This window comes from Sinocyclocheilus anshuiensis, unplaced genomic scaffold (assembly GCF_001515605.1).
Source record: "Sinocyclocheilus anshuiensis isolate Anshui unplaced genomic scaffold, SAMN03320099.WGS_v1.1 scaffold813, whole genome shotgun sequence".
In the NCBI taxonomy this organism is placed as follows: Eukaryota; Metazoa; Chordata; class Actinopteri; order Cypriniformes; family Cyprinidae; genus Sinocyclocheilus; species Sinocyclocheilus anshuiensis.
This window is the reverse complement of record NW_015540942.1, coordinates 2,058,605-2,086,186: the sequence shown is the minus strand read 5'-3', so window position 1 is coordinate 2,086,186 and position 27,582 is coordinate 2,058,605. Positions and strand designations below refer to the sequence as shown.

At 35.8% G+C, this 27,582-nt stretch overlaps 3 protein-coding genes and 1 long non-coding RNA gene across 7 annotated transcripts in view; all 4 read right to left on the bottom strand.

The window, feature by feature from the left end:
- The window catches only part of LOC107689677 (troponin T, slow skeletal muscle-like), a 14,538-nt gene extending 11,271 nt beyond the window's left edge, over positions 1-3,267 (bottom strand). For 3 of the 4 annotated variants that reach the window (XM_016487796.1, XM_016487797.1, XM_016487798.1), the window contains exon 1: positions 1,915-2,415. The gene's annotated coding sequence lies outside the window, so the exon portion shown is untranslated. The other variant, XM_016487795.1, reaches the window with a different exon arrangement.
- Positions 3,268-3,385: 118 nt separating this feature from the next.
- Positions 3,386-11,895, bottom strand: LOC107689694 (PIH1 domain-containing protein 1-like). The gene is made up of 10 exons (XM_016487814.1): positions 11,808-11,895; positions 11,485-11,567; positions 9,689-9,746; positions 9,371-9,559; positions 9,054-9,115; positions 8,878-8,959; positions 4,164-4,196; positions 3,863-3,936; positions 3,631-3,774; positions 3,386-3,467 (listed from the first exon to the last, which is right to left on the bottom strand). The coding sequence occupies exons 1-10, from the start codon at positions 11,821-11,823 to the stop codon at positions 3,432-3,434; spliced, it is 777 nt and encodes a 258-aa protein (XP_016343300.1). The 5' UTR covers positions 11,824-11,895; the 3' UTR covers positions 3,386-3,431.
- A 2,601-nt stretch (positions 11,896-14,496) lies between these two features.
- On the bottom strand, positions 14,497-22,662 carry LOC107689675 (uncharacterized). The gene is made up of 3 exons (XR_001634361.1): positions 22,651-22,662; positions 21,938-21,948; positions 14,497-14,561 (listed from the first exon to the last, which is right to left on the bottom strand). It is a non-coding gene; the product is annotated as an uncharacterized LOC107689675 (long non-coding RNA).
- The window catches only part of LOC107689674 (uncharacterized), a 23,457-nt gene continuing 10,429 nt past the window's right edge, over positions 14,555-27,582 (bottom strand). The window contains exons 3-16 of the mRNA XM_016487790.1: positions 21,143-21,229; positions 20,829-20,900; positions 19,913-19,972; positions 18,763-18,876; positions 18,542-18,665; positions 18,272-18,292; positions 17,905-17,934; positions 17,453-17,500; positions 17,287-17,334; positions 17,007-17,045; positions 16,326-16,361; positions 16,124-16,218; positions 15,314-15,336; positions 14,555-15,228 (exon numbers count right to left, since the gene is read on the bottom strand). Of these exons, the coding sequence (XP_016343276.1) occupies positions 15,334-15,336; positions 16,124-16,218; positions 16,326-16,361; positions 17,007-17,045; positions 17,287-17,334; positions 17,453-17,500; positions 17,905-17,934; positions 18,272-18,292; positions 18,542-18,665; positions 18,763-18,876; positions 19,913-19,972; positions 20,829-20,900; positions 21,143-21,172 (720 nt within the window). The 5' untranslated portion in view covers positions 21,173-21,229 and the 3' untranslated portion in view covers positions 14,555-15,228; positions 15,314-15,333. The remainder of the gene's footprint in view (positions 15,229-15,313; positions 15,337-16,123; positions 16,219-16,325; positions 16,362-17,006; positions 17,046-17,286; positions 17,335-17,452; positions 17,501-17,904; positions 17,935-18,271; positions 18,293-18,541; positions 18,666-18,762; positions 18,877-19,912; positions 19,973-20,828; positions 20,901-21,142; positions 21,230-27,582) is intronic.

Below are 27,582 nucleotides of genomic sequence, written 5' to 3'. Positions count from 1 at the left end.
GTTTTAGCTACTTTCAGTTGAAAGCAGTTGGCAACACTGGTCAGTGTTTTATTTCTCTCATATTTGAATGGTTTAAGTGATATTTGGGGTCATTAAAAAAAACCTCCACACATCACTTTTGGCCACTGTTGTGTTTGGTGGGATTAGTGCCACAATATTTAAGACCCTGTGTCATCACCGGTGCATTGCTGCATTTTTCCAGTTTTCCAGCAAAAAAAAATGTTACTACTTTGATTTCTGCAGTTAGAGCATTGATTTGTAGAGTGGAAGAAGTTATTAAATTTCTTACTTGGTCAGTTACAAAAAGAATTTACTATCTTGGCGATCAAGTTTGTATCATTTTATCAACATATAACTCCAATATGTCATATCTTCGTTGGAAAGTGCGTCTCCTCCTTTTGCTGCCATCTTGTTACTCCTAACTTGTTTAGGGGACCTCTCCAGCTCTCTTAAATCATTTAGGAGCTGAGACCTAGTCTTAACACCTTTATGAATCACACTTATTCTTAAGTCTAGGAATAGGAGTAAAATTACATCATTCTAAGAATTTTGACACACTTAAGACTCAAATTTTACTCTGAGCGGCTTTATACATACGGCCCCAGATCTAAATCGTCCCATTGTCCCAAAGCGCTGACATCTGATTGAATGCTTCATATGAAGACTGATGAGTGAGAGCAGGTGGGAATGTGCAGACAAAGACAGGGTGAGATACGATTTCTGACACTTTCTTTGTTCGGTTCTTCCATTTCCCTTGCACTTTACTATGGTTTCTGACATGCTCTTTTCTCATTTTGTCCTCTGAGAACAAGTAGCACCTAGTTCTGTTTTGCACAGCTGTCAAGTAGGCTAAGTGGACAAGGCAGCATGTAATCTTGAGAGCAAACTGCTTTGTAATTGGCCTTGCTTGTTTTCCCTAACTGTAAATTCTGGATTTGATTGCAGGAATTGCAGTTAATGACTATACAATGTTTGATTGCAGTCATTAACATTCCGCTGCCAGATCCCTCTCCCTGTGCCTCATCTTTCACATCAGTCATATCATAACTACTATTTGAAACAATTTTATAGCTACAGTGTCATCGCCAGACAGAATTTATGAGGCATGTAGCGGTCACCACCCCTCTTGTACTTTACTGTCTCTGGACAAAGGCTTGCAAGCACATGCAGTGCCCATCTAAAACCAGCGTCCTTTCAACAGTTCGCCCTGCTTTTACTTTGCTAATGAGATTCTCAGCATCTAAAGAGCATGAGTCTGGCAAATTCTGCACGAAATGATCAAATTACAAAAGATACAAAAGAAGATACCACTCGCTCTGGATCGACCCAAGTAGGGATAGACGCAAGAAACAACAGGATGAGAAAGTGGCAGACAAAGAGGGCGTTTGAGGGGCATTTAAGTTATGGAAGGTCATAGCGGCATTAACCACAATATTCTGACAGGTTAATTTTAGCCAAGAACCCAGGGGGGGTTTACATGAGTTACGGCAAATCTTTATGGCTCTGAAAGTGAATTTTATTCATAGTTCCATCAAATCATCATTTGGTCAAGGACATCATCAAACACTACACAAATAGTACAGACTATACTACAGGCAATTAAGCCAGGAAAATGTATGCAGGTTATGACCATCATTGGAGAACTACACACTGTTCTGCTCTTAGTTACTTAATTACGTTTATTTTGGAGTCCTAAATGAGTACACACGTCTGGTACAGGACACAAACACAATAATGGATGAAACTAACATTATTTATAACTGCACACAAAAACTGAAAATCAACAGACCTTCTGCTTTCATCATTTTTTTATTCAGATTCACTGAATTATACTGAAAATTCAATTACTTTTCTCCATATGGAAATAACTGACTGAAAATGCAATTGTTTTAGAAGTAACAAAAAGACTTTTACCGTTTGGTGATGGTAGGATGGGTTCACAGCGGAAAAGGAAGAAACACTGGCACACAAAGAATGAGGGGAGAGTCCCCGTGAATTATGAGAGCTTTGTAATGTGGGACAATGGGTTGTTTTTATATGAGGACAGGGACAGATGGAGGGTGTTAGCAGCTACGGTATAGGACCATGGATGGATTAGATATGAACTCTGGGACAGAAAGATGACCACGAGGGATTAGGGGAGACAGGGGGAATGACCTCACACAACAAACACAGGGATATAAAAAGAGACAGAAAAAACAAAGGGCCAGTTGGGAACAAAAATAGCACAGTGGATTTAGACACAATTCTTCCTAGAAGACATTTTCTATTTGACCCAATGTAAAATAAGGTAATGGCTAAGACAACTTTGAGGAAAATGGATGGGCTCTCATTTCTTACAGGTATTGTCCAGGAATATAAAATAAAGTTTTGTTTGTTCTTCTACCTTTCTTTATTCAGATAATTAGCCAAAATACTAACCCTGCAGATAGCAGATTAGAAAGTTGATTGAAGTTGCAGTAGATGGGAAAGTTGCTGATCCATGCAGTGAGGTCCAAGGCAACATGTTCTGCTCACACAATTGTTGCTTTGTTCGAAAATTACTTGGCCTTTGTTGGCTGGATGACAATACAACAGACTTTAATAGATTACGATTCAGTTATTTTGTTGTAAAGGGAAATCTTTTACCAGTAGATTACAATAGCTTTGTGTCTTACAATGGTCACTTTATTTTCTTTCTGTGAACATGAATCACTAACATATTTTTCTAGTCAAACATAGTTTTATTGAAGAACATTTATTTATTTATTTAGAACGAGTCATTTTTTCTTGAATCAATATTTGGTTCATAGTCCTTACAGTCCTTAGATTGCTCACAGATTTGTACAATTACTGGACATTTATTCTAATCAATGCCAGTTCAGTGGTTCTCCAGCTCTTTTTAAAAGTAGAGTTTCTCTAGGCTGCTTTTCAAGCCATACTTCAAGAATGCTAACCTTTTTTTCCATGTGACTTTACTAGAACATGCAGAATTTGCTTCTATTCACATTGCATTTGGCTATATCAAAGCGCCAACAAAGCTTCTAGTTCTTGATTAAGAAAACCCCCAAATGCACAAATAATATTTCCTGTGGGTCTGCACCAAACATCGAGCCTTTGCACTCATCAGAGCACAGAATTTCCTTCCAGAGATTTCAGTTTTTGCCATTTGACATCAACAAAATCTCAACATAACAGTCTTTCTCAAAAATGTCTTTGCTGTTTAAAGGATACAGTTCTATAATAATCCCTGGCAGAAGGTAGAGGGCAACAAAGAATACATCGTCAGAAATGTATTATACACCTCTAAAAAGAATAACATTTATATTATATATATATATATAACATTTATATAATTAGTTACCGATTAAATCTTATTGAGCAACACGCATAACACTTTCTGTATACAAAATTAAGAAGTTTATTATGAAATAATAGCCTTGCAATAGTTTTTATGAAGACACTACTGGCATGGTCACTGTGAGCATCTGAAAAGAAAACAGGAAAAGACTGTATGAGACATACTGCAAATCTGCACCAGCACAGATATAATGGGTCAAAGAGCGGTAATTGTGTACAGTTTAAAAAAAGACCATACAAAAAAAAAAAAAAAAAAACTTTAAATGGGCAAATTATGCTATGCTTACTTACCTGTGTATTTGTGTTGAACTGGGCAACACTGTTTTCTTGGTCAATAAGCAGGGGAAAGAAAATATCCAAGTGGAAAAGAGAAGGTTGAGCAACAAGCACTAGTCTGTCCTCTCCCAAATCCAGAACAAGAGAGCGAGCAGATATCTAGTGAGGAAGACAGTCAAGCCTAGAATCTCGTACTGTGTGTTAACGTGCTTGAACGTAGTCCAAAACCAGACCTCCATTAACTCACCACTCCAGGTAGCAGAATCTCAGCGATCAGATGCTCTGCATTTCCAGATGGGGGCTCCACTAATAAACTGAACTCTGGACTAGAGTATGAAGCACAATGAAGGCATAAATTATTAAGTTACAGGTAAAGTTCTGCCTCACAACAACCAATTATATATCACATTAAACACAACAAATGAAGGCAAAACAAAGTCTTTGTACTCATCCCTGGTTTGTCAAACATAAGTGAAAGCAAAACACATTTGAAAGGGAAACACCAAACAATTTATAAATGCATTAAGAAAACCTCCAAATAAACGTACCGTTTGGTTGATGAAGGAAAGGAGTCAGATTGCCTGTCCACACAGAACAAAGTGATTAGAGGAATTCCAGTTATAGCTACTCAGCAGGTCAACAATCAGTGGGATCAGGTGCAGAAAAGAGCAATGAGCCGCAGAGGCATATGTTAACAGTGGACCGCACATACTGAAAACTCAATCACTAATCACATGACACATACACACAGTAACAGACAGGCAAAGTGTCACTGACAACTAGGAACAGGTCCAGACAGAATGTGTATGGGATCAATTGTCCGCCAAAAGTATTGCAGTTACGGACAAAAAAATAATAAGCGTGAAACCAAAATTGAAAAACGGAAGTAAAAATATATAGCACAAAAATTAAAAAAATGAAAGCGACGTTTTCAGAATTTCAATCAAAAATTTAACGCATTACAAAATAAGCATGAATCAAAAATCAAAACATTTAAAATCATATTGAAAAAACTTAAATATTAATGAAATATTATCCGACTTGCACACAAAATCGTGTTTTCCTTGGTTATATTTCCGTTTTTTTTGTGCTCTCAGACATTTTCTGCTCATATTTTGATTTTTTTTGTATTCTTATGCTGTTTTTCACGCTCTTCTTCTTGGTTTTTAACGGCGGCTGGCAACCAGTGTAATTGGTGCTTGACCAATTCGCTCATTTCCATGTTTTGCGCTTGCCTTTCCCAAAGTTGCAGGGCAATCAGGGCAGGCTTAAGCATCATCATTGGTCCACTAGTTCTAGATTGACAGCTCCTCCTCAGCCAAGCAGTCGAAGAGGGGACCTGACGTCACCCCAATACTGTCCAATATGTCACTCATTAGCTGCTGATGCTCAGTGTAACCATCAGCTGGGATAACATCTTTCCATAGGACACCATTATATGTGTCTACCTGTCAATATATGATTTATATATGTCAATATGATTTTAAATGTTTAGTTTTGATTCATGCTTATTTTTTTTAAATGTGTTTGATTTACGCTTGTTAATTTTCAATCTGTGACCATTGTTTGCTATTCTGAAAACTTTGCTTTAATTTTTTAATTTTGTGCAATATATTACTACTTGCGTTTTTACATTTTGATTTCATGCTTATTTTTATTTTTTTATCTGTGACTGCAATACTTTTGATGGAAAATTGATCCCATAAATGTGGCAATGATTTTTGAACAAACTTGGCAGCATTCTGTGAACTGTGACTTCACCTTAATATGTGTTAAAGAGGTCATATGATGTTGCTAAAAATAACATTATTTTGTGTTTTGATGTAATGAAATTTGTCTATGAAGTTTAAGGTTCAAAAAGCACATTATTTTCCACATACTGTACATTATTGTTTCTCCTCTATGCCCCGCCTTTCTGAAACGCGTTGATTTTAACAAAGCTCATCGGTCTGAAAAGCGAGGTGTGCTGTGATTGGCCAGCTATCCAGTACGTTGTGATTGACCGAATGCCTCAAGCGTGTGACGGAAATGTTACGCCCCTTACCATATTGTGATGGCGTGTCCCGGCTGGAGCGACGAGACAAAAACATTAAAACCCATTATAAATGAGGCATTTGTTGCATTCAGTGGGGACATAATTACGGATTATAATGACTTATACTGTCTTTTTTTCGCGTTGCATCGCGCCGCGTAAACATAAAACCATGTCTGCATTTGTGATCGGAGAAATGACAAACAACAAGCGCTACTCTACACTGCTGGCAAATCCTTAAAATGAAAACGAACCATGTAAACCATGTCTGCATTTGTGATCGGAGAAATGACAAACAACAAGCGCTACTCTACACTGCTGGCAAATCCTTAAAATGAAAACGTATTTACAGTCTGTGAGTCAGAACAGCTGACATTGTAGTCTACTCTTCCAGGATCAGGAAACAGTCTTCCATAAAATCCGGCGATCCACAGCGCGAAGTTGATGTATTTCCATCAGCTCTAGGCATGACGAAGCGGATATCGTCCTCTTTTGGAAGGCCAAACAAAGTAGTTTCGCTTTCACAACGAAACACACAGAACACAAACACACACGTGTCTTCACGACATGGCGGCAGCAACAATACTACAGCGAGAATAAAAGTTATGCCTTCTTTCTTTGCGTGAACATTTGGGCGGCATTATGCAAATCTTCCCACATCGTGACGTAGATATGTGGGGGCGTGTTAGAACGAGCCGTTTTAGGAGGGTGTGGTTGACTCTTAACTTTTATAAAGAATATCTCTTTGGATTTGAGACTTTAGTCTTTGCAACTTTACAGATCTTCTTTATGCAGCAAGAGCTTGTAACACTTCAAAGAGAAAGGAAAAATTTAAATAGCATCATATGACCCCTTTAAAATCTTATTGGTAGCATTAGAAAAATATTAATCCACCAAACACACAAGGGGCTTGAGATGTGAGATAATTATTCCATAGAATTTTTCAACAGCTTAACTGTAATATACCACTTATGCATTCAAACTGTTGTTACTATAGATTGATGAATAACCAATAAATCAGTGAACGTCAAAGTAAAGTATAGAAATCCCACCCTTTCTTCAGGCACACTGAGCTGATGTCAAGTATGAACAACTATCCATTGTGTTACAATGCTGTATAACCCAACATGTTTGAACATTGCTAGAGGGCCTTCTGTTGTAAGAAAGTTGAAACCGAAAACTTTGCTTTTCAGAAGTCTAAAAGGGAAGTCTAAATACATGCATTAAAAAAAATAATAGATGTAAATAAATAAGAAATGGCACACTTTTCGGATTCTGTGACTGGGTGAGTATTTTTCATACATGAACCCATTTCCCCTAATAAGAGTAAAAGTCATTTCTTGTTATTGTCATTTCAATTGTTATTTCCTCAGCAACACTGTCAGGATGTTTTGATTCACCTACTGGAATGACTACTTGTTTCTTTTTAGAACGGTTCCATTCCATTTCAAATAAATACATCTGTGTTGATGCTTAAAACCCAGCACGACGGACAGAGCACCAAGTGGACAGAAGCTCATTCCAGCAATTATACGCCCACTAGGTTGATTTTACTGCCACGGACAAATTTGTCTGATGCTGGGAAAATAAACATTGTGGCTGCAAATGGCAACAAACTGCTTTAAGCAAAATTCATCCCTTTGCAATACTGATCCAGAAATGTCAGCCCATTTCAGTTGTTTTTTCTTGTTGGGTTCAGAGGCAAGTCACCTTATTTAACAATCATACCACTGTTTGCATTTATTTTTATTTTATTTTTATAATTAATGGAGGTTTTATAGTATTTTATAAATATTTTTTTAAAACAAAATTCTAGTTTCTACAAGGTCAGACGAGATTTGTTCAATGGCTGATGCCAATACTGATATCTAGAAAACAGAAGAAAAAAAAAATGTATTCTACACAAAATTTACTTCCATTTCACAAAGAAACTGAAATCTCAAATTGTTTACTCATCTATTGACAAAGCTGTTTGCAGAATGTCACTATTTTAGCCAATTTAATACTAAATACAATGTTAAAATACACATCTAATATAACCAAATTATGTTTATTTTCATATTAAGATTTTTAAAATACATATTGATTCTCAGATATTTTCAATACTAATTTTTCGCAGGTTTGATACACAGATACCAGTTGTGCTTTCTCATTCTCTCTTCAAATCGATAGAGTAGTGAATGCAGCAAACCCCATTACTTCATGTGCTGTAAGTTCAACATGCATTTGATACGGTGCACGGGGTAACCAATGTATTTCTGCTTTTCCATAAGCGGCATGTGCTTTTTACAAAACCTTTTGTTTTTGTCAAACCTTTAATAACAGTTAACTGTAAAGTTGTTTAAATAGCTGTTTTTACTGTCATTTTACAGTTTAGGATTTTACCATAGACACTGGTGTTAACATGTAGTTCTGTTCTAACATCTGAATTTTCTGAAACAATTAAACTGCTGCTTCCAATAAATTAGGGGGGGGGGGGGGGGAAATTACACGATAGGATCAATGGACATGGAAGAGGCATTTTCTGAACTAGACAGATGCAGAGTAGGGTCAGAAATTAATGGTGGCTTGGGGCAAAAATCCCACCAAAATGAACAAAATGCCCCCGCAGATTCAAGATAAGATGGGCAAAATTATGCCCCTGCACAATTAAGCCATTTATTATGTCACAATTAAAGTGAAATGTGAAATGAATAAAGTGTCGAATGTGGCATTACATTTACAGTAGATTTTCTCATGTTGCATAAGATTTCTTTTTATGCATGTTTTGCAGCGTTGAGCATTATAACCAATCACCCTCATTTCTGTTGAGCTCATCATCATAAGAAAAGACGTAAGATTACTTTTCTTTAGTCTAGATTTTCCAATCTGTGAAATTAAATAAACAAATTCATAAACAGTTCTTAGCTTGTTTTGTCTGTAGCCAGAATATGACCTGCTTTTCCCCCACAAAAAAAAAACTAATAAATGAAATAAAAAAAAACCGTAATGATTATTACAATAACAAGAGCAATAAGGATAATGCAGCTTCACCCTCTAATGAATTCCTTTTTTTTTTTTTTCTAGGCTATTTTAATTGCAATTTTTGTGTAAATACATGTACATGTGCAGCATTAAACTGTGTAAATGGAAATTAATTCCAGACAGCAAATATTGCCCCTTAATGGAAAAGTTAATTTCTGACCCTCATGCAGAGTAATAAGTATCAGATGTGCTGTATTTAGCCTGACCTCTGCTCAACTCAAGGTTGTATTTGTTTTCCAGTCCCTCCAAAGAAACTGCAATAAGAAACTGCTGGAACAGGGTATCTTTCTGTTGGGTGCAAACATATACAGTGATAGCCATGAATGCAGTCACATATTTCTGAGGTACTTTCAGTGCATACCTTCACATACAAGACACACACCTGACATTTCTGGAAGAACTCATCGTTGATCACGACATCATACACAGTACAGCCTTGTGAGCCTGGCAAACATACGAATATTTTGAATGCAAATCTACTTCCTTTCATTCATTGTAGCTTAAGGTGTCGGTTTTGCCATTCACATTTAATGACGCCATTTGGAACAGTTATTTCCTTTTGGTTATTTCCTTGCTTTTTGGTGATTTGTGTCAACCAGATTAGACTACGCCTTGAATTAAAACAATATATTTCAGTTTGGATTATGGAAACGATAATAAAAGGTGAATGGAGTAAATGTGAAAATGTGAATGTCTCACTGTTGTCCACTTCTGTATGCGGCTCGCCGAGACTCATGGGCACTCTGTAACTCGTCGGGTCCTCTGACTCCAGTAGATCCACGAGTGCTTCCTGGGACAGATGAGGAGGGGGCGGTACCACCTGTGACTGACAGATATTCAGAAAGACCTTCTTTTTGTCTGACACTGAGGAGGTCTTCACACACATGCCTGGCATAAAGCAGATATATACAGACAAATTCAGACAGGTTTAATTACATAATAAACATAAACACCACCAATGTCTCCAAATATAATGTCCTGAGTCCTGAGAAAGTGTTTGTAAAATATGAGTCTAACCTGGTTGTGGACAGATGACTTTGGAGGGGGGCTTTTCGCTTTGCACTTTTCCCATGGTCTGTAAGGTTGGATAAAACAAATAATGTTTTTGTCTTAGACTAGCTCTCCAACTGGGTTTAGTGACCAAAGGACATGAAATTTAATTTACCGTTTCAGAGATATACGTTTTCATTTGTACATTCGGTAGATGGCTTTATGCAATAAGGGACTTATGACACATACAGGGTGGGAAAGGAAAGAAAATAATCAAATTCTACATATTGTCTGAAATGTAATGCAAAACTAGAATACTCTGTGCTTAGGATGGAAAAGTGGGCTTAAGGCTGGAATACACCATACGATTTTGCCCAGATTTTTGGCCTGATTTACAGTCTGGAGAAGTTGACACTAGTTGCCGAAAGTCAGAGCCAGTCTGCAGATTTGAGAAGACAGATTTTATAGAAAATCGCATAGTTTGATGGTTAGAGACTTTTTTAGCTTCAGACTTTGATTCCATCCAGTTGGAGGATATCAAACATGTTTAAAGGGGTCCTATTATGCTCTTTTACAAAGTCTTGATTTTGTTTTGGGGGAGAACAGGCTCTCATACTAGGCTGTTCGAAAAATACATCATTTTTTTACATATTTTACATTATGAACACTCGAATAGCTCCTGTATCAAATGAAGGCCCGCCTTCTGAAATACGAGTTCGTTGTAGTTTTTGAAAAGTGATTTCTGTTAAATAAAATATCTCCTTTTGAAGTGGACTTTGAGCTTTGTAACTTTGCAGATCTTTTTTATGCTCAAACAGCAACATTACAGACTAACTAAAGTTGAAAAAGTGAAAAAGCATAATAGGACCCCTTTAAACAAACATGTTACCTGCATGACTAATAAAAATAACAAAGGAGATATTGGATCTCAAACAAGGAGTTAGGTAGGTAGTGTGTGATCCTTGGTCGTTTAGTGTGTGATGGCCGGTCTTTCTTCTGTGAGTTTTTACAAAGTCAGTAAGTGTATGATGCCTAGTGTTTTAAAATCTGTTCTGTTTTTAAAGTCTTGTAGTGTATTCCCACCTTTAATCAGATAATTCAGACTGCAGAATCCATAACCTTTCTGTCTGGGATAGTTCGCCCGAAGATTAAACATTTCCTTTTTACAATATGGACCTCACAGCTATTGTATGATGCCAGACGAGTATGCATATACCGTATAAGTTATATGGACTACTATATGGTAATTGTTTTGGTGAAAATGGTTATTAGGCAGAAAGTCAAGTGACTGACAAACTTAGTCATCATGCACTTTCATTCATTTCCATATAAAAAATGTGACTGAAGGTGATGATACACGATGCAACTTTTTGAGCAATGTTGCCATAAACGGGCAACCAGGTGAGACACAGGGCCCACGGCCGATCTAAAGTATCCAGATAGAAATTTGTTGCCCATTCTCAATGGGAAAATGCCCAAGCAACATTGCTCAAAAAAAGTTGCCCTGTGTGTCATCACCTTAGATCTGTCAGTCCCTAACCTCTAACCCCCCTAATCTCCTTTTGTGTTTTGCAGTAGACAGCCAGTAATACAGGTTTGTAACAAAATAAGGATGAGTAAATTATGACAGCATTTTCATTTTCGAGTGAACTATACCTTTAAATGTGCATTTTTGTTGCACATGAAACGAAACGTTTATTGTGACAGTCCACTTTTAAAGTGTAATGATATCTATATCTGGGAACTGCTTCGAAATATAGTACTTACATTATTACTTATATACCGTATATAATGTTTTAGCTGCGCTGTGTCAAAGAGGTTACCTGAAGCAAAAATTGTTGATACAGCTCTTCTTGCCGTTTCTGCTCTAGTTCAACGCCGAGGAGAGACGCGTCTGTTTCCATGACTACACACGTGGGGTACAGGACAAATCAGCAAATTTTATAATGACACACAACACAAAAAGTTGAAGTATGTAATCTGAACAGATATCTATCTAAAGTGTCACGGAGTGCACAGACACACATGCATGGCTAAACTGCTACCGTATGAAGATTAACTAAAAGCTCGCGTTACACGCACGCTTAAGAATGCAGAACATGCGGATATGAAACCAAATAGCATGTGTACAGAATGACATACTCACTGAGCGACTTAGACATTCAATAAAATATGTAATAATCATATCAGTATGTGCTGTTTAGCATGACGTTAGCGCAGCCTTTCTTGTAGGTGTCAAAATAAAAGTACCTTGCTTAGATTGACGGCTCCGGACACCACTGTGGTAGGTGCCTGATTTAATTAAATAAAACGTAATACAGTCGAAACAGAAAACTTTTCAACACTTCTTTTTCCAGTTAAGGCAAAAACAATGTTTTATTTTATTTATTTATTTTTAAATCAATTTTTATGTTTCAGGCTATTTTTTACTATTTTAACTTTGTACAGATGATTCTCAACTATGTTACATGAAAGATGTAACAGAATTATTTGATATACTATTTTACTTTATGCAATATCTGTGTAAAATATCCATAAATTTGTTTTCCCAATCTATGCAAATTATCTATACATTATCTAATTTGCATATTAATGTGTTCTTGGGGGCAACATGTAATGAGAAAAGAAGTGTAATAATGGAAGTAAAACGTAGCAACATTTTCATAAGAAAGTAATATTTCATAGGAATATTGATCTATAATTTTGCTCCCTATTGACTTCTTGTTAATCAGGCATTTTGAGGATATACATGTTTGTCCAAAAGTCTGACTTGCTTATTTGAAACCCTATAATGTATTCCTGGGACGTTTACTTATGACAAACAGTTTGAAAATTAGCCAGATATAAATGACTAGGGCAAAAACTTTGATAAACTTTAAGTTGCCTTGAAAAAGCCTATAGCCTGAAAGTTTTATGTAGCTGTAATGTCAGGGATCCATGAAAGAATAGGACTTACATGCAGAATGAGTGATAACGGGTTTATCGACAAGACGAGAGATTGAGAGAGAGGAGGTGAACAGTCCAAACAATAGGCAGGTACGAGGCACAATGACAGGCAGTCTGAGAAAGCGGCCCCTGAGCCAGCCCAGGATGGTGGTGGGTTAGAGCACTGCGAAGGAATGGTAGTGCAAGACTGGGGAAAACAGCAAGGATCAGGCAGGATCACACAGCACAAGAGAAAGTGTTCAGAGAGGCTCAGCCTGCAGGACAGGGCTGGAACAGACAAGAGACACGACAAACATGACAGACAGAAACAAAAGCGAAGCAATAACTAGAAACACTATAAAGTAGAAACCTGATAAAGAGATGCTAGGAATAATCCAGAGGAACTAGTAAAAGAAAAGGCAAAAAGCAAACTACTAAGGAAAGCTAAAGGGAAAACTAAATACAAGTAAACTAAAAGCTCAAGAGAAAACTGAGAAAATTAAGGGAAAACACTAAACAATAGCCAGGATACTCAGGAACAGAGGAATGAACAAAGCACAACGAGGATTGGCAGGCAAGATCTACAAGTAAATACAAAGAAGGTCCGCTACTGACTATTTAACAGCAAAGAACTATTACATAGCAAAGTGTATAACAACAAAGAAAACATGAGGGCAAGAGAACACAATATTAAGGGAGCTGAGAACATGAGGAACAGGTGAGCACACTCAGGCAAATGAGGACTCAATAAGGACTAAAAAAGGAGGCAGGACCAGAGGAGCACATGGCCAAAACAAAGACAGAGCCATGCACTCAGACACAAGACAAACAAAGAAACATTGAACAATGACAAGTCAGACAGAACTGTCAGAGGAGAACCCTGAGATGTAAAAGCTTGAAGTTTGAAACAATTATAAAGTGCGAAAGTTAGATAGACAGACAGACAGACCGATGATTTGACATGTTGATAACATAGCACGTTGCCAACATGATTTACCATTAATTAGCATGTTGGTAGCATGATTTAACATGTTGCTAACATGTTTTAACATTAGGTCTGTTCGACTTAAAGCGGAGCATTGCTGATACGCATATCGATACATATGCTTCTGTATTGATACAGCAGCAAATTACATGATGCAGATTTGAAAAAGCAACAGAACAGAAAAGACCATTTTAAATTTAAAAGTTCAAGAATTTTTTCTTTGCACCTCTCAATAAATCTGGCTTGTATTATATTCATTGTAAATTCAAATCAATTTCAGATACTAATAGATATTTCACGTTTATTATTTCTTGAATTCCTGCATAATTACGTGCATAAAGAAATATGTGTTAGATCAGTTACCCTTGTCGGCAAGTGTGCAGCAGACACACCCACCTGAACAATTTCAATTTATCGCTTATCCTGCCCAAAAAGACCATAAACATTGCAGATAAGATCTGAAGTAAAATTTTATTTACATACACATATCTTAAAAACTAATCCCATGTGACAGATATGCTTCAAATCGGGTGATTATGATGCTCTCTGCCGGTAGGGAATATTAAGATGGCGGCTCGATCACTTCCAGTGGCTACACAGCAGAATGGCAGTTTAGAAGAAAAAGCAATGAGCAATCCAGTCATTATAGAGATCAGTGGGCATCTGCGGTCTCAGAGAAATTCAGTAAAATATAATGTTCTCTGCAGAGGACAAAAGACTATGCCTGGGTCCCTGGAGGATATAGTAGGGAACACATACCACTTCTTGGTAATGAAGACAAAGACTATATAGTGACTATAGTATAATGAACATGCCATTCAGTTTTTTTTAATGAGAACTTTTCAGTGCCATTTAATAAGGTCTAAGATACACATGATCATATTTCCTGTTTTACTGGGTGCATTTTGCAGCAAACAATTGTCAATTTTACACAAAAGCACAAATATCATTAACATAAAATGTACATTCTGAGATACCCAGAAATAAATTCTGCATGTCCTCTCTTACACGCAAACATAGCAAAATATGCAAAATTTTGCAGCGGGATCTTAGATGTAAATAAATACTTTTCTTTCCCATCATTCCTTTCAAAAGAAACTGTCTGGCACAACCATTCAGGACCTGAATGCTAAAGGTCACAGATCTTTTTTCCCAATAATTTCTGTACTGGTTGTGATATTTTTGTGTGAACAAAAATATATAATATACAGAACAAAGCGAACCGGGGATGGGTAAATAGATCATTTAAAAACTGATAATAAATACTAAGATTAATAAAATAAAGTGTTAAAAATCTATTTCAGATTATGGTATATTTAAAGTATTTCTTAAAACATAACCCACAACCTGTGGGCTGGACAGACAGACCATTTTATTCCATATGATTCTAGGTCAGAAAACCATGAACAGAGGTACTTAATAGATGAAAGATAACAGTTACGGAGCCACATTCAAGACAAGCACAAGTAGAAACTGTAAAATACACAATCTGTGTGGACATGACTGAGTATATTAATATAACAAGCTGCATATATTAGGATGGTTGCCAGTCACAGATTCAAAGACAGCACTGTGGCATGCATAGAGATTGTGGTAGCAGCAACTGATGACTGGAGAATGATTATGTAACTGGAGAAAAACTTCAACAAGCAACCAACTTGAACAAGAAAAACAAACAAGATTAGATATATACAGAATCTCAGTGATTAAAAATTAGATGAGTGACAAAAAGATCAGCTTACCGCAGTGCTAAAATGGTCATTTACTGCAAGGAAAAAGAGGAGGAAAGAAGTATAATGTGATTAATCTGACATTCTCCTCATGTATACATGGCTTAATGTCCAAGACAGCTACTAAAAAAGCTTAATATACATCCTGCTCATTTGAACCATTTCCCAAAATCTACAAAAAAAAGTTGGTGTTACCTAAATCAGTCTATCTTCTAACTGATTGTGCCTCACCTCTCTGGCTATTTTCTTCTGTAAGAAAAATATTTGTTTTTCTTTATTACATGATAAAAAGGTCACTGATTGTATACTGAAGGCCTTATGCTATGAAGCTGCTCTCATAAGAGACAAATTAACATTCATTAACAAAGGTTCAAAATGTTACATAAACAAAATATTACATACTGATATAAACGTTATTCTTATAGTTAACACTTAAAATAATGCCATAAAAGATTGCCATGTGAGCAAATTAAGCATTTCCATTTAATTAAAAATTTAAAGAAACAAACCATAATAAATAAATATCTGTAATCCATAATAATGCTTCCTCCAGTGAAAGTCCATCCCCTGCTATCCTCTTACATTAAAATCCACCTACAATTTTTTTTAGAACCGTTTTAGACTGTTTTCACTTTTAATCTGTGCATATTTCTCTTATATTCAGACAAAACAATTTTTCATGGAGAAAGCAGTATTATGGATAGATGACTTAGTGAGAAGTAATGGTTTGAAATTAAACCACACCCCCTTACCCAAATACAAAATAACCTGCTTTAATTTTATATAAATTCACAAACCAAATTAATGCTTAGATCATTTTACCTTGGAATTCCTGCGCACATGAACCACCATGAGGAGTAAAACAATATTCAGCAGAAACGACACAACCAGGAGTCCAGAACACGTTTTAATGGCAGCTTGGAGGGGGGAGGGGGGAATTTAGTTTATAAAGAGACTTGTAGGAAAAGAGAAGACTGGAAAGCAAAATTAATTGGTCAGAAAGACCCACAGATCTCACACTTACCCCACAGATTCTGATTGTCATCTTTTAATGCTTGAACTGTAATAAAAGGGAAAACCATATAAAAACATGAGATATACAAGCCAATGTCAACCTAAAAGATGAATATATATCATTCAAAATAAAATATATAAAAAAAGTAGTTTGTTGGCTTGTGATATTAAAGATTATGATGAAAACAATCAGTATTAGATTTTATTTCACAAAACTATTAGTAATTATTGCAATGTACAAAATGATTTGTAATTAGTAAATATATAGCTGTATTAGTAAAATTAGTAATTAGTGACAATGCACAAGCTGTGGTGACTTCATTAGGTGCACCTGCTATATTTAATCTGCCAATTATCATCAAGTCACAGCGTACGAGTTTGTATACATGGACTTCATAATGACGAATAAATGGTGAGTTTAATTGTGCAATGAGTGTTTCAAAAACAGGTGAGAATTGTGCAAATAGCAACAACAAAAACAGGCAGATGGCAACATTTCTGTAGCTATAAGGCCTTGTAAAACAGAAAGGGTCAGATGGGTTCAAGCTAATGGGAAGATAACTGAAATAAAGACACTGCACCGGTGCTGAACGTTTCTAAATGCACAATATGAAACCGACCACTGCGTGTATGCTGAAGGCATTATGCTGCTCATTACAGATGAAGCTGCTCTCACAAGAGACAAACTTACTGATGGTTTCTGTACGTGCCGATGAAATTGCTGTCAAATCTGCAAAATATTGCATACTCATATAAAAAAAAAAAAAACAGTTCAATAAGGCCATAAAAGACTGATCTTACCATATAATCAGAAATCAAGGATATTTCCAGTTAAATATCTATTGGTTTCTTTAAATATTGTCAAATTTGTACTACATTTTCTAAAAAACAAAACTGGGATTAAATGCTCAGTGTATTATATGCAAATACTCTGTATGTACTTAATTGGAGAAGTTTGATGGGATCCTTACTTTCAGGAGCAGTGATGTTTTGGCTGACCGTTGTTAAAGCTGTTGTGCCTATGTGATTAGAAAATGTGGTTTGATGTCAAAAAACTCTGATTCACGTGGCAGACAAAGTATCTGTCCTGTAATCTGTGTTGATGTGAATATGAAATGCAATATTGAATTTGCTTACTTTCATGATCTGTGGTGATTAAACTGACCGTCGTTAAAAATGCTGAGCCTATGTGATTAATTAGAAAAAAGATTATATTACACTTAGCTTCAAAAGACCAATACAGCTATAATACCACGCATGTGCTCAGAAAGCTTTGAATCTGACGTCTTTCTTTTCCCTCACATTATCTTCAGGTTTGCATCTGTTTCAGCAAACATGGTTGTCAAAACTAGAGATACTTGGCTTGTTGTCACTATTTAATAATTATGTCTGTTTAGTAGCAGATGTTTAGGTCATGTACTTTCAAATAGTTAGAGCTGACTGAACCTTTGATTTAAATATTTTTTTAAATATTTATATTTGAATGTACATGAACTAATGATCTGTTTTTAATTTAAATAGTTCTGATTGGCAGTTAAAATATGTGTGTTTGAGATGTGAATATGAAATAAGAAACTGAGTCAGCTTACTGAATTCAGTGGTTGGATTGATGGTTGTACCTGTGTAATTACAAAACATGATATATTACAAAAGGTTTCAACAGATTAATGCAACAATTTCTGTACTACAACACTCTGTGTGTGCTTAGAGAGCTAAAGAAATCAGTTTCATTGCAATTATTAAAATGATAGTAAGAGCTACTAGAAACATCCAGACCAAATTTCACTACCCATCATTTTAAAATCACAGTTTTTGCATGTGCAAAAAAAATTATCAGCTATTGCTTAACGTTAACATGTTCCTTTTTGTCAGTTTAAAAATTGACTCTTTTTTTACAAAGAGTAGACAAAAAGATGCATCATGGATATTTAAGTGAGATAATGTCAAATAACTTACTATTTGATGGACATTTCAGGTCTAAGTAGAAAAAAGAGAAAGTGAGCAAAATCTGCATTTTCAAACATGTATTGTTCATAACATTCAACATACCACTCCATGTAATTTTGCATGTTGGTTTATTAAATATTCTGTCTTAATTAAATGCCTTCAGCAACAGAGTATTGCCTTGCCAGAGATCTATGGTGGCCATTGTTCATATTATGAATAAATTAAGGATGGGCAAGACTAAAGAAAAAGCATAAATGATGAAAGGTTGAATGTCCATACCTGATACTGATCCATCACAAGATTTTTTGTACATTTCTCCAAAAGTGTTTGTGTCAATGCGGCGTACTGTGTACGCATCTGTGCAATTGAGATTAGCACAAAAGTCTGTACAATTTTTGTCTAGCTATAGAGAGAAATAGGGAAACAATGCAATCAGAACTGATTCTATTTGATATTTGAAACAGAATGACAGAATATGATAGAGTAAGCAGTATACTCACATTATACAGCATTATATGAAAAGTTTCTAGCACTTTTAATTTATTCATGTCCTTAAATTTGTTATTAGTCCAGGTTGAACACAAGGTGTTTATTACTGATAGAAGCTTGTGTTCCTGGGAAAACAGTCAGAAAAATATTGTAACCATAACATAACTATTATTAAGGGGAGACATTGCAGGCAAAAACACTGTTTTATCATGCACCTGTCAATTATGAGATTTTGGGCTTTTTGGTTTTTCATAAAGTGTTTTTTTCAGACTAGTGGAAAGAAAACATCCAAAAGACACTGTTAAATGTTTCTTTTATAGCACTTTATCTATTTGTGTCAATAAATTTCAATTACAATACATCTTTTTAAAGGCCGTTTTCTCAAAATGAGTTTTTTCTCCAACACTGAGCCATAAATCTCCACTTCAGTAGCACTTACACACACCAAACTTTACATTTGTATTCCTGTCTATATTCTGAAGGTTTTTACGGAGGGATTTGTTCATATATAATTTTCTTGATTATATACAACATTTTATTCCCCCCAAAAAGTGTGAAAATATATTGTTTTCTGGCTGTTCAAAGTATTTTCTGAATTATGGAGTGACAAAAAGAGATACCCAGAATTCCCTCTGTAAAAACATTTGACTCTAATATGTCAAAAAAATTAAACAAGAATTTTGAAACTGACTTAATTCAGTGTTCAGATTTTTGTACTAGAAATGTATGCAAATTAGTGCATATTTAATTAAATAATGCCTCATTTGCATATTTAAACATAACATTTTAGAAAACTTGTAATACAAAAATGTTTTGCAATTATCAATGTAATCAATCAACTGGGTAAGTAAGGTGATAACTATTAGTTAATTTTTTTACCCTATTAACCTGCAGTGTCTCGCCTTAATTATTAAACTCAATTATTTAAACTAAAATTCATACCAGCATAGACTGACAGAGAAATGCAGTTTTGTAGCTCAAGTTAATAAATCGTTATAATTATTATGTTTGTCTTTTTCTGTGCAATACATCTGAAATAACAAGAAACATCTAAAGAAGCTAATAGTGCTTATGATAACACATTATCCAACTACTACTACCACTAATATTAAAAGTAAATAAAGTTAAATAAAGTTAATAAGTAAATAAAAGTAATCTTACCTTTGTTTCAGGTGAGAACACCTTAATCTCAAACACATGCTCTTCCAACAACAGGTCATCCTATGCAGATTTAAAGAAGATAGAGTATGTACATATTTAAGGACTCATGTACAGTCAGTATATAGTCGGCAGTGTTGGGCAGTAACTAGTTACTGTTAATGTTAGTTAATAAAAATACAACTGTTCATTGTTAATTCATGTTAGCTCAGGTCCATTAAATAATACTAACAGATGAATTTAATATTAGTAAATGTTGAAATGAACATTAACCAAGATTAATAAATGCTCTAGAGATATTTTTTAATTCATTTTATATTGTTTACTAAGGTTAATAAATGGAACCTTAGTGACCTTAGGACCAGTGCTACGAGAGACATAAATCAAGCACATTATTGAAAAACGGGTAGTCAGGGACAACAATTTACACTTTAGGGGTCATGGCACCAGAACACTACAACTGACTAATTTGAATCAAATGCTTCATACAGCTATGAAAAAGTGTAGATAAGGGACAAGATAAGACTAATGTAACTTACTAATGTAAAGTAACTTATACTAGGCACTATGTACGCTATTGTCTAGTGTATTAAATGTCTAAGCTTAATTTGTCATCCAGCATTAAAGCCCTTTCCCCACCATAAGGAAAGTAACGTGTCAAAAAATAAAACACTTAGTTGTAAGAATGTAAGAACAACTACATATTGTGAGATGTTAACTGCTTGTTATCTGCATATAACATGACTTAACATTATGGCTGTAACACTTTTTTAGAAAACATTTTAAATTTGCACATTGTTGCAAGATGCTTTCCCAAGTTAAAAACTCAGAAATGTGCAGGATGAAAAGCAACAAGCTCCAGATTCACTTGGGAGTGATATAGGCAGAAAGTCGCAAAAACATTGAAGGATAGACTCACCAGATGTGCTTTAACATCGTGCTGCATACACCCGGATTGGATATCATGAATATATGTGATGAATGAAACTGCCTATGAAGGAAATGCCAAAAATCAAGTCCCAGCTCTGGACAACTGTCATCTAAAATAATTCATCGTATGTTATGTATCTTATGGAAACACTGTTGTATTTTTGTAATACAATTTACATGGGCTATCTTTAACATAGTGCAATAAAAAATAAACTGCAGCCACACAACACCTCACTAAAAGGCTTAAACATTTCATTCCAAGGACTTGCACTAACACATTAGCAAAGACTGATAATAACTCACAGTGATCAACGTCCAGACTTTCCCACTCATTACGCTGCTTTGTTAACCGTCAGAGTTCAGCTCCATAAGCCAAGACACTTTGCCTTGCTGGATGTAACACAGGAAACATAGCAGAGACGAAAGAGAAAGTATTTAAGAAAGGACAACACCAATGAGTAATCATATACTTATATCATAACAGCAATATTAAGTCAGAAACAACATAATAATTGGGTATTAAACCAATATACTCAAATACATTAGTCTGCATTGTCCCTTGAGAATCTAAAATTGACAATTAGCGCATTCTTTAATGGACTCAAAAAAAAAGTCTGCTTTATCCAGACAAATGGACTGTTTCTACTATGTCATCCTGGTTAATGGATCCACTTAAATAAATGCGAAGCACACAGAAAAACAGAAGCTAGCGACCTCTAGAGTAACTTCAGTAAATTTTCACAGGGCATGTAGAACAATAGCAATGAAAGTAAATGTTAATGGTATTAAGAATACTATAATATTACTTAAACAAAGCGTTTATACCCAATTATAACTCTTCTGAAGATACCAGCCAAGATTGAAAATCTATATAAATATTTTTAAAGAGAATTAAATTATTAAATCTAAAAAAATGGTGCTGTGTTCAGAATCGCTTACCCATTTGTTAATTCGTTCACTAAGCCTTATATAGTGTGTGGCAGTTGAGTGCACTATTTCAACAAGAAGACAGCTGGATCTGTCACAGAAACATGTGTGGAAAAATAATCATAATTATAATATCACATTAACTACTTTAACTTTATTTTGTAATTATACATATGTCGGTGCTAGCTTTGGGGTGTCATTGTTATTCATGCAATTAATGTTAGTTTGGTTTGTTATGCTTAATTTAGTTTCTTAACCCTCTGGTGCTCTTCAGTCATTTTTGATGGCAAAATATTTACTTTTTTTTTTTCTTCATCAGAATGGTACGAAACTTGGTAAAGATTTTGCCACTAGTGGAAACGTTTGGTACTGTACCCAAACAAAATCTCATTGAAAGTTTATTTTTTGAGATATGAACCTTAAATGTAGAACACAACTGTTTTAGATTTATGATGTTCGAGTAAAACATGTTATGGAAAATATATATGTCATACAAAATTTGAAAATAGTATTTTTGTGCATTTGTCAAAACAATGACCTTAAACTTTTATAACTTTTTAGAATTTTACTTTTTTTTCACTTTATCAATAATTTGCTAAGTGTCTTCTTTAAAAAGAGACACAATTTCAGTCTGCACTCCAAAGAAATCAAGATTTACAGCAGTTTCAGTTTGAAATTTCATTTTCAGGTCTATGCTCAAAAAGGGGTTAACAGGTAATATGGATAAAAAAAACTACTGCATGAATATAATTTAGTACCATAAAATCCCCTAAAAATACTAAATATTAAGTTAAAAACATTATACTTTGTACATAGTATATTCATTTAATTGAAAAAAAGGTTTTGACTGCCATGCAAGGAGCCGCAGTGTCACGCCCTTGGACTGTTGTGTGTGTTTTCTCTCCCCATGTGCTCCGTGACCCAGTTCCTCCCATGTCTAATTAGTAAGTCTGTGCACCTGTGTTCCTCCCAATTCCCTTATGTCGTCATGTAGAAGAGCTCCTGTCTGTGCATTTCTCATTTGTCGGGTCTACATGTTATATTGCTACGTGTGTCATTCTTCCTTCCTGTGGATTTACCCCTGTGTCTGATCATTAAAAGACTGTTTAATGCTTCTCTGCATCTCCTGCGTTCCTTCCGGCAGCGAATTGTGACAACCAGAGGGTTTAAAAAAAAGTGCCAACAAGAATAAACACATTAACAAGTGTAGGCCTACATTATTGTTAGGGCTACAACGAGTGTTTGAAAATCAGCGAGGTCTGAGGTGGGATGTCAAGAACTGTACTGTAATTATACCTACAATAAATGCAAGCCAACTACATATATGTTACATGTGTTGTCTTGTGTGGGGATTGTTCAGTGGTTCCCCTTGATTAGTCTCCCCAGGTGTCTTGTTATTTTGATTAGCCCCCTGTGTATACAGTCCTTGTGTTTCTTTTGTTTTTTGTCAGGAATGTAATGTAATGGTGCCTGCATGTGTATAATGGTGCCACACCCTGCATCCAGGTCCCTGTCTGCTTGCTTTACCTTCCACACATTACACACTTAAACACAGACAGATATGTAGCTGTTTGTGAAAGATATTTTAATTAGCCTAATACAAAATTATGACAATTTACAGACAATGTACAAACTATTTGCTCCTATTAAGGCCTAACAGACTACATGACATTATTTTAAATGTTTAATATTTTATTTTATTAATACAACAGATGATGTGTTTTCACTGAAGAGAGAGCTGTTACACGACCAGGGGCGGCGTTTCCGTATGGCAGAGTACGGCAGTTGCCATATCCTAGCCCAGTCAGGTGTGCCGTGAAAAATTATCCAAACTTCATATCTCTATTGTAATTCGTTATTATTATTTTAAATCAGAGGGTTTTACAAATATTTAACCAATGCTAGGTATTACAAAGAGCTTGTCAGTTAAATTTCGTAACGCCATTGGATCCTCAAGCTCTCAGCAAAACCTCGTAACTTCACCCCGTCTCCATTCAGATTGACGCGCCGCGCACAGCCTGGAGGAGACAGCTATATCTCCGCTTTTTCGCAACCGTAAGAATCCACCCGCCGGCCCTAAAAGCGGAATCCAGCGGCCTGGTCGAAGGTTTCATGCGTGTTTGGTCTTCTACTTGGGCCTCTGAATTTATCAGGATTTAGTTTAATTTTAATTTTAGTCTAGCTCCGTGTTCAATCTGACTCCAGTTTCAAGTGATCATTAAATGTAGGCAATATTTCTAATTAAAAACTTATCACAGATATCGATTGTATATTAATTTAGATATTTGATTATTCTGGAAATCCCATACTTTCGATTATTCGTTCATTAACGACCCAGTGTCGCTTAGTAATTCACTTGGCCAACAGCTCTGATCTTACTCAGAGGATACAGGGTGATTGTAATGCCTTTAAATAGGCTGCACCCAGCTAGCACATAACAAAAAGTGTATTTTTTCTATAATCACGAAAAACTGTAACTTGCTATGTCAGTGACAGACAGAAATCAGAAGATCCCTAATGATGAGCCCCCACTTCACTCATCTGGAAACACCAGACTACGATTTTAATCTAGAAATAATCATGATTTCAGAAGAGATCAAAATAAATAAAATATAACAATTTATTATTAGTCAGGTAAAATTGTATCATGCCAATTACATAATGAAACAATTAGAAGCCAATTTAGAAAGGATAATGCAATTGTGAATCACATTGTAGCCGCGTGGCAACCCTGCTCCTGCACATACTGTAGCTATATGGGGAATAGCCATGTGTTCCACAGGAGACAAACAAATGTAACAGTCACACATGTAACAGTTATCCTAATTTTAACACAAGGCTCATGGTCTAGAATGCATAGCATCTATACAACCTTTTACCTAAGCATTTCAAAGAACACTTACAGCAAAGCAGTCGTGTTTTAAAGAATAAACTTAACTAGCCTATGTGCACATTTAGTAGCACAAACAACTATACAGTGTGTTCTGTGGGCACAATGTGTTCAACACAATTACATTTTTGAATAAAAACGAAATGCATACCTGACAGCAGAGAGACACACAGCAGTATGTGAGCTCTAGTGCAGAGCTCCAGATTCACATAAGCTGCAGGGGTTTTCTGACTACAGAATCCCCAGTAATGTTTTGTCACTTCCCTTATATAGGCTACCCAAACCAAAAACAAAGAAATCTTCAAATCAGTTGTAAAAACATAAAATACCTTTTGGTTACTTAGGTTCTCGTGACCCAGGGTCACATCTGGCTGTAGATAGATAAACATTCTCATAGACCCTGAGGCAGACACACCCCTCAGCAGCAGAACAGAATTCTTCCAGAGTTTTCAGTCTTTCTCATAATATAAGTGACTACTGTAAAATGGAGACCAATTTACCAATCGCACAGAGACCTTTAGAACGATACCAAACATGAAGGGGAAAAACAACAGGTTCACAAGATACATGATATGTGGTATACATATTCTTAATGAACTTTGAGTGAAACCTTTTGGGGGAAAAGAGGGAGAGGCAGAGAGGGCAGGGGTAGAAGGGGGTCGTAAATGAGCAAGGAGAGAGGTGTTGTTTGCCCTCTTTGGAGATCTCTTCTCCAGATTAGTTTTATGGTTTTGCTGCATGGCATCTGTTTTGTGTGAGTTCTTGACGTGTGTGAGTTCCAGATGTTTTGGATTCATGAGGAAATAATTTCACTCCTTACACAATGCAAGGGTAAATAAATAGCTAACTGATGTTTGAATATTACAGCATTTTCTTTACTCAAACACTATGTCTAAAGACTAATGTTTTTATGTGTTTGAAAAGCGGAGAAGTAGGTTATTTGCCGTCTAGCCAATAGGCTATACTTTTGTACATTTTAAATATCCCGTGCATAAGCGCTTAATCGTTTATATCATGAGATTTTGGCCAAGTGTATTAAACAAAAGAAATTAAAGAAAAACGAAGTGCCCATATAGCAACAATAAACGTTATATAACCTGTAAAAGTTGATGAAAGGGTATAATGCGATGCACTTGCCTCAGATGCGGCCGTTCTATTGACAAAACACAGATCTCCTCATTCGCCGGCCAAAAACCTTGTTAACTCCATTTGAGCTTGTTTTTCATATAGCCTAATGTTAAAGGTCCCCTGAAATGCTTAGAAACACGCAGCGTTACTCTATGTGTTGACGTCATTTTAACTGAAACAGGAAGACAGGGCGGGACATATCAAGCAGCCCCGCCCCTTTTTAAAATAGCCAATAGAGTTTTTGTTTATATCACAGCTTGGGCTAGAGCCGTTCAGAGGATCATGATGCTTCTGCCCATCTCGGAGGTTGAGGAGCACAGTGTGGAAGCTGGAGGAGCTGAACGCAGCGCCAGCTGAAGCTTGGGCTCTGATCTTATGGGGTGGGTGGGGCATTACAAATTGGGTTTTCTTTTCTTTTTTTTCCCTTCAGTACAGATTCATCACCCATGTGCACAAGATATACAGTAGGTGGCGGTAATACTCCTAAGGAGTGAACGGCCATTGAACAAAAAGAAGAAGAAGCCAGAGCCGTTGAGCTCCGTAATGCCGCATTTGACAGGGTATGCCAGCCACAATCTCATCCATATTGCTATAAAATATAGCATTCTGTGTAGAATTCAAATAGTTCCGATACACTTTGTGATCCGCGCCGTGCTATCGTGTCTCTGTACCGGAGCAGAGTGTGTATGCGGTCCGGTGGTTAGCGTTACACAGCGCGAAACCAGACTTGTTTTTTCCGCAATGGAAAGCATATTTACACTGTTTGAATCGTTCCCTGTCCCCTATATAGTGCACTACGTGCCATTCACTGTACAGAAAATACTAATTCTGTGGACAAGAGACCGATTTCAGCCGCGGCTTCAGCGTCTATTTTATAGTGTAGGGGGCGGGCGCTTCGTATTCTAGAGAGCATTTGATTGGACAGAAAGTTTGATGAGAAGCTGAAGTATGATGTGACGTCAAAATAAAAATTGTTGAGCCGTTTTGGCGGAAGTGACGAACTGCAAGCTTTGAATGCTTGTATCTTCTAAATGCGAATTTTGTCACTGTTTTGGAGCACACTGCCTTATAGATAACCTTAAGACTAACATATTGATACTAACACCCAAAAACCTTTCATTTTTATTTCATGGGAACTTTACCAACACTGACGACGCAGTGTTGTTTAACCCTCTGGGCCTCTTCCTTTGGGAGTCGCACTTGGCTCCTTCGCGGTCAAAAGTGACCCAAGCCTCAAAAAGTAACTTTTTTTTTTTTTCAGGAAAGTCAATCTAATACATTTTTGTTCAATAATATTTTTTTATTCTTATTTATCATTTTGAGGGAATTTCATGATACTATGCAATATTTATACAATTTTAATTAGCTATTTTTTCCATTAGAATTAATATATATTTTATTAATTTCTGTATTATTTTTTAATAAATACAATATTTCACATTAAAATCACATTCACATTTTTTGAAGTGAGAATTGTGCCATCTGGAGGCGTTAAAAAAATAAAAACTTGTGTAATGTTGCATAACCTCCTGTATCCCTATATCAATATACAGAGGCTTTTGGATTCCCGTTGTTTTTTAGACATAATTTCTTCATTTAATCAGGTTTTGCATTTAGATATATATTTAGACATTCTAAAAGACTACATTTGTCAAGGTTTAGATATTTTTACAGGGGTATTTAAGTACAGGGGTTAAAGCAAAAAAAAATCTTTAGACTGAAAATTTTTCCTCAGCCAAACCCCATTCCACAGCCATACCTGTCACACACCCAGTTTAAGAGCAGTTTTTTCTTGTAA

Excerpts from the sequence above, each read along its gene's own strand:
- LOC107689694 (XM_016487814.1), bottom strand. Across the intron at positions 9,560-9,688 it reads AGTCATCTGTCCACAACCAG|GCATGTGTGTGAAGACCTCC; the intron begins GTTAGACTCATA and ends GCTTTATGCCAG. Across the intron at positions 8,960-9,053 it reads AGTTCTTCCAGAAATGTCAG|AAAGATACCCTGTTCCAGCA; the intron begins GTGTGTGTCTTG and ends TGCACCCAACAG.